General features: G+C 37.4%; 1 protein-coding gene across 1 annotated transcript in view; it reads left to right on the top strand.

The window, feature by feature from the left end:
• Window positions 1-5,978, top strand: part of LOC121390282 — a 22,538-nt gene extending 16,560 nt beyond the window's left edge. The window contains exons 7-10 of the mRNA XM_041522067.1: window positions 2,527-2,679; window positions 3,327-3,392; window positions 4,317-4,415; window positions 5,821-5,978. Coding sequence (XP_041378001.1) covers window positions 2,527-2,679; window positions 3,327-3,392; window positions 4,317-4,415; window positions 5,821-5,903 — 401 coding nt within the window. The 3' untranslated portion in view covers window positions 5,904-5,978. The remainder of the gene's footprint in view (window positions 1-2,526; window positions 2,680-3,326; window positions 3,393-4,316; window positions 4,416-5,820) is intronic.
• Window positions 5,979-10,115: the final 4,137 nt, after the last annotated feature.

Below are 10,115 nucleotides of genomic sequence, written 5' to 3'. Positions count from 1 at the left end.
CGAGTCGTTTCGCCAGCTCCGAGGTTTAATTTTAATAAAGGCCGGTTCGCCAGTTTCGAATCATCAGCATTTAGATTTTTTTTCGCCTGCTCCTCGGCCTGGTTCGCCAGCACACACCGGTTTCCGTACCGAGGCCGGTTTCCCGAGTCCCGAGGCCGGTTTCCCGAGTACCGAGGCCGGTTCCCCGAGTACCGAGGCCGGATGCAATTCCCCGAGTCCGTCTGCTGCCAGATGTGTAGTTCACGCCGAGGCCGGTTTCCACGAGTACCGAGGCCGGTTTCCCGAGTACCGAGGCCGGTTTCCCGAGCAGTAAGGCCGGTTCCCAAAGCACCGAGGCAGGTTCCCCGAGTACCGAGGCCGGTGTCCCGAGTACCGAGGCCGGTTTCCCGAGCACCGAGGCCGGTTCCCCGAGTTCACGAGGCCGGCACCCCGAAGTACCGAGGCCGGTTTCCCGAGTACCGAGGCCGGTTTCCCGAGTACCGAGGCCGGTTTCCCGAGCACCGAGGCCGGTTCCCCGAGTACCGAGGCCGGTTCCCCGAGTACCGAGGCCGGTTTCCCGAGTACCGAGGCCGGTTTCCCGAGTACCGAGGCCGGTTTCCCGAGCACCGAGGCCGGTTCCCCGAGTACCGAGGCCGGTTCCCCGAATACCGAGGCCGGTTTCCCGAGTACCGAGGCCGGTTTCCCGAGCACCGAGGCCGGTTCCCCGAGCACCGAGGCCGGTTCCCCGAGTACCGAGGCCGGTTTCCCGAGTACCGAGGCCGGTTTCCCGAGCACCGAGGCCGGTTTCCCGAGTACTCTGACGGTAACAAAGCTATATTCTGTCCCACTGGGACCGCCTTTGTTTCATACTAAGAAATTTAGTACAAGTTATTTATTTCTACGCCAAACCACACTAAAATTAATGACTAAAACCATGTTTATAGTATAATGGAGCGAACTATAGACGGACGTTTGGACAGTTAGCAACGCTCTCCTACAGTCAGAGACCAATCTATATAAATTCTGTTATATATATATTATTTTTTATGATGGAACTCGAAAATGATCGATGTTTTTAATTCAAGTATAGGATTGTTGTTGTATTAGAGCGGGAATCTTTGACTACCGTTTGGTAGGCAGCGATTGCGCATGATTTATATAGATTTCTCTCTGACGGCAAGAGAGCGTTGATAACTGTCCAAATGCCCGTCTAGCTCTCTTACCGTCAGAGTACTCGGACTACGACGCGGTGTGTAATGTCACATTCGATTACGTGTGTATCTTTTTCAACTGGTACCATATTCGACAGACCCAGACCTGGAACCAATTTCATGAAACATCATAACCTAATTTTCCACGTAACGGTAAATCTACGACTAAACTACAATTCGTATTAAAGGGACATTCCTGAGTTTGCTGCATTGTAAGATCTTTCCGACTAATAAAATATTTCTATGATTAAACTTACATATCAAATATATTTTCTTGTTTAGAATATCAGTATCTATATATTCAATGTGTTTCTAGTCGTCTTAATATTTGTAAGAAGCCCAAACTGAATTTTGTCTTCAAATATTTTCGTACGTACGAAAAAATATATTTTAGGAAATAAAATGAAATTTAACCTAGGACAAATATTAGAACGATCAGAAACACGTTTGATATACAGCCACTAATATATTATGCAGAAAAATATATTTGATACGTAATTACAATCGTTAAAAAGTCTCTGTTAGTCGATAACATGTAAAACAAATTGCAGCAAAATCAGGAATGTCCCTTTAAAGGAACATATCCTAGTTATTTAAACACTAAGGCAAATGTTTTACTATTAGAGCCGTTTTTGACAACAGAAATCATACTTTACTTACATTTTATTGTTTAGATTATCCATTTCAGTACATTCGAAGTGTTTTTGGTCATCCTGGTGTTTTTAATATCACAAAATTAATTTTCACGCGTTGAAACTAGGGTCTGTTCATTTAATTCCTACTAACAGTCAACTGATATAGTTTAAAGTATGCATATTTCATTTTATTTCATCCTTCCGTAATAATATAATTTTCTGCGTGAAATAGCAATCTGATTAAAATTAGCTCTACTGGTCTCACCAGCAGATCTAACAGCATTGCGTGGACTTCCATGTGCAGGTGACATTTCATCTATAAAAAACAATTTAAATATCGACCAATTACACTTCGCCTTTTATAACGTTATTCGGGAGCATACAAATTCTAAAAATACCGATCGAGAATATTTATGCAATAGGCGAACTTGTTAGTCTATTTCAACATTGAAAAAACAGGGGGAAAAGTGCAGTAATAAATTCTGAATTGTATACTAGTATAAACAGATTTTATGGCTATACCATCACGGGTTTGGGGTTTTTTCGTCTTGAAACAAATTTTATAAAAAAAATTATATTGAAATTAATTTCCGTCATACTTCGTAATTCACCCGAATCCTTCCGTATACCCTCGGCGTAATCCCAAATGTTTTCAAAATAATCATAAAATATGGAGAGAAAAAATCTTATGAATCTTTCAGACGATTTAGGACAATTCCAAGAACAATTAGCAGATACGTCAAAAGAAGGATCATCAAAAAAGGAAAGTACTAACACAGAAGAGATCATATTTACTATTTTGGAGAAGCTTCTCCGCGCCAAGAACACACAAACGAGAGATTTACAGTCATCAGGTGAATCACAGTGACTCATGCTTTGTAGCTCATTTAATCCGCCAGATATTTAATAACTAAAAATCCATGTACTCATGCTATGCATTTTTTTACGCTATAATACACTAATTGTAATACAATTACACTGTTTGTAATACGCTGTTATAATACGCTAATTGTAATACTATTACACTGTTGTAATACGCTGTTATAATACGCTAATTGTAATACTATTACACTGTTGTAATACACTGTTTTTGTTTGTTTTTGTTATTTTTTATTGTTGTTTTGTTTGTGTTTTTTGTGTAGATTTGTTGTTGGGTTTTTTGTTGTTGTTGTTTGTTTTTGTGGGTTTTTTTGTGTGTGTTTTTTTTTTTTTGGGGGGGGGCGGGGTTGGTTGTTGTATCTGAGCATTATATGTGAAATCCACCAAAAGCAGATAGCGAAAAGGGTGCTAATTAGCATTAATCTAATATGGCCGCCAGTACCAACTTCTAAGAAGGACCAGTGATTTGTATAACTTATGCTTAGAATCAATTTTGTTTTTAAACCAATAAAGTATGTTTCAATCAATACCAAATCTTAAATGGTTGGTGTTAGATCTCACAAATGTAACGTCATTCTGCTTATGCTGTATTTATGTTGGTATGCTATTTTTGTGATTTCAGACTCACGCGCGCACATGTTACGTCCCATCATAAAAGTTGGTAACTTCGGTGAATTCCGCCAGCATGGTAAATATATTAAATATATCAAAGCTGTAAGCTCTAGACTATTTTTTATTTAACCTTTTAAAATAGATCATACACATTATTTTTCTTCCTGTGACACGACATTCTTCGATATCTTTTAGATCCAGTTGTTAATATAGATACTGTAAGATCACATTGGGAAGAAACCCACATAGGAGGTGGGGTGGCAACCACACTGTTTATGAGTTGAGTTATGTTACGACAGAAAACAAATGGTGGAGAAAAAAGATGTGTTATTCGTAGATGGAAACTCCATCTCCCCATCCCATCCCAGACTACGCCAGTGGTAAAATGTATTACTTCGTCTTTAGCTACGGAATGATGGAACGGTTTCTCTGAAGGAAGGAAGGAACCATCCCACAGACAGGATAGTACATGCCACGGCCTTTGCTACACCAGTTGTGGAGCACTGGCTGGAACAAGAAATAGCCCAATGGGTCCATCGACGGGAATCGATCCTAGACCGACCGCACATCAAGCGAACACTTTACCATTGGGCTACGTCCCGCCCCCTGATGATTTATATACATGTCGGAAAATATGTTTTTTTGTGTCAAGGCAGCCAATCATATACACTGATGGCGAAAAGAAATGAATTTATTAAAACAGAAGTTGTGTTTGTATTTTGCATTACGGAGACGATGTCATAATAATATGGAGCTGAGAGACGGCGACTTTAAGATATGTACCGTATATTAATTTCAACATGTGTCTTGCTTTATTTAACGACACCAGTAGAGCACATTGATTTATTAATCATCGGTCATTGGATGTCAAATATTTGGTAATTCTGACACGTAGTCTTAGTTTGATTTGACACAGTGTAACATAATAATAATATATCATCAGATAATACAGAATCAGTCTATCAGTCATTATCGGTCTATCTCCAATTGGGTTTTTCAGCAGCGCTACATACTGTAGAGAATCAGTTACTTGAAGATCTCTCTCAGGCAGCTAGTGACGGAGTTACAGTCGACGATATTATTAAAGATATCCGAAAAGGTAGGCTACTAATTTCTCTCACACACCTGATGAAGCGAACATGAAGGGGTTTTTAAATTATTTATTTGTGGGTTGTTGTTTGTGGGTTTTTTGGTTTTTGTTGTTTGTTTGTTGTTGTTGGTTTTTTGGGTTTTTGTTTTGGGGTTTTTTGGGGGGTCTCTCTTCTTTTTGTATCAACCGGCGATATCCTACATATGGGGGATCGATTTACGACATCTGATTAGTTGTTTCTTTATAATGGTTCAGACGTCTAAGTCACTCCGACAATGGCATTAACACTATTGCTCTGTGACGTATAACTTAATTGTCCAAGCGCATGCACTGTGGAATGTTAGATGCAAATGAGACTTTCAAATTTATTTAACACTTATTTTTTAAATAAATAAAATATTACACTTGTGTCCGTTAGATACTATTTAACTTACAACTCGTCTTAAAACGTATCGAACTAACTTTCGCTCAATATTTACGTGTTAGAAGTCGTAAGATAAACTGTAATTATACATAACGTTCACTCGTGTTATATTCTCTAGTTCTACATTCAATTATTATTCATCACAATTACGAAAAGTTGTACAGTGTTTTGCCAAAGCCCAAAAGGTAGTAGAATACATCTTCCTCGGTAGACTGCATGTATTAAAAACAGTGGTACATGCTGCTGTCTAAACATCCCTTTAAAAGCATGTGTGCTAAAAATAAATAAAAAGATGTAGATTAGCTTTTTTTTGCAGCAACGGATTTTTCTTTCTTTCTTTCTTATTTTGAAAAGTAGAAATATATTTAATTGTTACTGCGCAATGTTTAAAATATTTATTGAATTATTTATGTATCTATCTATTTATTTATTTATTGCATATTTATTTATTTGTTTATAAATTTGCTTCGAAAAGTAAAAATGTATTTGATCGTGCATACTATTTATTTATTTATTTAATTAGTTATTTTATTAGGGTTTTTTTCAGTTTTGCTTTTTGTGTCAAATTCAGAAGATCAAAGATTTATTTTGAAAAGTAGAAATATATTTAATTGTTACTGCGCAGTGTTTAAAATATTTATTTACTTATTTATATATTTATTTATTTATTGTATATTTATTTATTTGGTTTGAAAAGTAGAAACGTATTTAATCGTGCATACTATTTATTTATTTAGTTAGTTAGTTATTTTATTATGTTTTTTGTGTTTTGCTTTTTGTATCAAATTCAGAAGATCAAAGATTTATGTTGAAAAGTAGAAATATATTTAATTGTTACTGCGCAATGTTTAAAATATTTATTGAATTATTTATGTATTTGTGTATTTATTTATTGTATATTTATTTATTTATTTATTGATTTATTTATTTATGTTCATGTATTGATTGATTTATTGATTTAAATATACTATAATTGTTCGCATTTTTTAGAATCTCTCCCTGAAGGCAGCTGGCACAGTCGTAAAGAAGAGGTTGAGCGTGAACTTGACACGTTAATCAAACACAACACATAGACGTTCTTGTCGCACACCATCATTACTAGACACATAATTATCTACAGAATCGTTTTAATAAAAACACAATGATCACGGATCGTGTGCAGTTTAGATTTGTAAAAGCAATCCTGGAGGTGGCAGTCCTACAGAGTAGGATGAGATAGATAGATAGATAGATAGATAGATAGATAGATAGATAGATATAGATATTCTTTATTTCCTCCATAAAATGAAGATTATTAAATAGTTTACAAATACAATAACAAATAGGCAGGACACAATTCAGTATCAAAGTAAATAAATGTAAAAATACAAAAACATTTACTAATCAATACTAAATAACTTCATTTAACTTTACTATTAGTGTTGAAGAAGAATGTTCCACCTTCGTAGTGTATAGCTAACCAGTAGCATTACACTTTCCCACATGTCGTAATCTAGAGACAATTGGCAATCTACAGGCAAACCGTCAAGTAAAAATGATAAAAACAAGTCTTCATCTTCCCATAACTTCACAAATAATTCAACATTAAGCAAGTCACATACCTTGTTAAACAGAACATCGCTTTCTTTAAGTTTATTTTGACAAGACATAAACACGTGTTTAACTATATCATGAGCTACTGTGCCACATAAACATTTTTTTGATTGCAATGGAGTTGAACCAACACGAATGAGTCTAGCGATATCACGAAAGCTGTGTGGTTTTTCTAAAGCAAGTTTCCATAGTCTATGTTCAGAACCAGATCTAATTGTACAATAGCGTGAGAGAGACAGTCTAGATTTGAGTTGTCTTTCTACTAACGTAGTTTCATGGGAACGTATATTTTGCATTAAAAGTTGAGCCCATATGCTTTTAGTCGTAAACATAGAATTACATACATAGTCATCTATCACATCACACAAATCATATTTACAAACTAGTTGCAAAATATTAAAGATAGGAGACTTAGTATCCCAGTTCTCTTTATGAATTAACACTGACTTACACAAGAGAGTGGCAATCCTCCTAAAAGCAAAGTACGGAAGCTGCATTTCTAGGGAGTGGCAGTCCTACAGACAAAGTACAAAGGTCGTGTTGTCTAGGGAGTGGCAGTCCTATAAAAAATAGTACAAAAGGTATATTTTCTTAAGGAGTGGCAGTAATATAAACGTACAAAGGCTGTAAGTGTGGCATTCCTCATACACAAAGTATAAAACACCCCGTGGTCTAAGGGAGTGGCAGTCCTCATATAGACCATACATGAAGGTTTAACGACACCGCAGTCCTATAGACAAAGTACAAAGGATGTAGTGTCTAAGGAACTGGCAGTCCTCCTATAGACAAAGTGGCAGTTCTTCTATAGATAAAATGGCAGTCCTCCTATAGACAAAGTGGCGCTTCTCCTATAGACAAAGTGGCACTTCTATAGACAAAGTGGCAGTCCTATAGACAAAGTGGCGCTTCTCCTATAAACAAAGTGGCAGTCCTCCTATAGACAAAGTGGCACTTCTCCTATAGACAAAGTCTCAGAGAGTGGCAGTTAAACGTTTCTTGCTTTCATTTCTTTTGGAGATCTTTAAAACGTGGCTAAATTTTAGGAGTTTCTGAAAAATAGTCAAATAATTTATAAACGTTTTGGGTGGGGTTTTTTATTTTTATTTTTATTTATTTACAGTTACATATATTTCTTTCACTTTGAGTTTTCAGGCACTCATACACATACACACACATTCTCTCTCTCTCTCTGTGTGTGTGTGTGTGTGTGTGTGTGTGTGTGTGTGTGTGCGTGCGCGCGTGTGTGTTTTATCCATTTCCTTCCACGTCGTAATGAAGGTTTCTATAGTAATTCCAGGAATGGTGCTAACATCCCAATTCTGCATGGATAATTTCGTTTCAGTTACCGTTCTTATTGATTTCAATAAGGAGAAGAATGCCAAGCGCCGACAAACGAGCAGTAACAATGGTACCACATCTGGATCGGATACCGCGTGTCGCCTAATTTCCTCTTTTTTTCTCACACGTATATTTGACCTTTTTTTTTATCTTTGGGAGGAAAAAAACAAGTTAATAATATGCAATATAAATTCCAGCAGACGAATCGCAACAAACACGTGTCAACGTCCGAAAATATTTCTTTATCATTACAAATAAAATTTTGTGAAAATGTCAAGATTGTCTATTAGTCAAAAACGTCTTGGGACAGTCCCAATACATTTGTACTAACCTGAATACATTTTGGCTCAGTTCCGTCCCAGCCATCACTCCTGGTATGTCAAAGGCGATGGTATGTGCTGTCGTGCTTGTGGGAAAGTGCATATAAAAAATCCCTTGTAGCTAATGGAAAAAAAATTAACGGGTTTCCTCTAAGACTCTATGTCAGAATTATAAAATGTTTGACATCCAGTAGCCGATGATTAATAAATCAATGTGCTTAGCCGTTTGGCTCAGTGTTTCGCTCGATGCGCGGTCGGTGTGGGATCGATCCCCGTCGGTGCGCCCATTGGGCTATTTTTCGTTCCAGCCAGTGCACCATGACTAGTATATCAAAGGCCGTGGTATGTACCACCCTGTCTGTGGGATGGTGCATATAAAAGATCCCTTGCTGCTAATCGAAAAGAGTAGCCCATGAAGTGGCAACAGCGGGTTTCATTTCTCAATATCTGTATGGTCCTTAAACATATGTCTGACGCCATATAACCGTAAATTAAATGTGTTGAGTGCGTCGTTAAATAAAACATTTCTTTCTTTGGCTCAGTGTATATCTCAGATTCTCTGAACTAAACAAAAGCTTTTCTACAAGTCGTACCTTTATATATCAAATGTCATAGTGTATACTGTCTTGCCTGTGGGAAAAGTGCATATACAAGATCCATTGCTGCTAATAGAAAAAAAATGTAGTGGGTTTCCTATTTGACTATATGTCAGAATTATCAAATGCTTGACATCCATTAACCGATGTGTAATATATCAATGCGCTCTAGTAGTGGTATTAAAACAAAATTTAAAAATATGTTTAAAAAATAACTTTCTAGCCTCAGTATATATCTGAGATTTTCTGAACTAAACAAAAGGTTTTTCCTGTAAGTCGTAGTATGTTTTACTTGTGTGCCGTGACCTTTAAAATACCCAGAGGAGTGTTTAAGGTGAAATACAAGGAATAACTCTTCCCCTTTTTTATCCCCACACCCAACTGAACTTCCCAGACCAACTGAATACTAGCACATTAACTTTACCACAGTCTCAGTTTAAAAACGAAAATCCTCGATATTGCGTCTTTAATTGCATTGCCGAAATCAATCGGAGGTTTACAATCCCCTGACCGCTCCCCGAACATGATCATCCATTAACGCGAAACTCCCCATAGGAATTCGAAAACTTGGAACCTTTTAATTATTGCGTGAAACACTTACATAGTTAAACGTATACGGTCTCAATTGGCCTATCTGATTAAAGTGGTTAGTTGAAAGGGAACGAAGGAGAAAATCGGTATCCGTACTGGCAGCTGGTCGATTGCTCGATTCCAAGTGTCACAGATATATTGTCAAATGAAAGGATTCGCGGCACACAAAAAGAACTGCTTTATTAAGATGCCGTCTGGGAGCATTTGACTTTTTGGCTTTTCAAGTTGGTTAATTTGGTATGAGTCTTTTATTCCGCACGCCAATAACGCAATTTGAAACAGGACTGCGCATACATAGAGTAACAGATTCTCCTTTAATGTGCGTCAGACGTTGTGCGCTGTTTAAGACCACCATCTTGGAACTTCTTATTCAAAGACGCATCCAATTAACTTTTCGTTTGTTAAACACGTTTCGAAACAACTCGTAAGATGACATAGACATACGGCGGGTCCCATTTTTGTAAAGGTTGTGAGGCTGGGTTTTTTCCCCGGAATTAAACGAAAATGATCGAAAGGATAACAACTTTTATTCCTATTTGATTTTCATTTCAACTTATTTTCGTGCTTATATCCAATTAAGGTTAAAGCACGCTGTACTGGGCACTCACCTCAGCTATCTGGGTTGCCTGCTTACCACTAAACAGCTATATCGGGTTCCAAACGAATCCCTATGTATTTTGACATGGATTACCACTAATTTTGAGGGTAGAACAACGGAAATCCATGAAAAAAGTATTTTAGGCCAGCTCATTTTGTCTGAATATTTGCTTTAGCACGGGGGAGGAGCAGTTGATTTCCCTGACCTCCCTCCCCGTCTCGTACGCTTATGGAGATAGATTGTAATCCC

The sequence above is a fragment of the Gigantopelta aegis genome, chromosome 15 (assembly GCF_016097555.1).
Source record: "Gigantopelta aegis isolate Gae_Host chromosome 15, Gae_host_genome, whole genome shotgun sequence".
In the NCBI taxonomy this organism is placed as follows: Eukaryota; Metazoa; Mollusca; class Gastropoda; order Neomphalida; family Peltospiridae; genus Gigantopelta; species Gigantopelta aegis.
The sequence above is the reverse complement of the archived record's forward strand: the minus strand, read 5'-3'. Positions and strand labels throughout refer to the sequence as shown.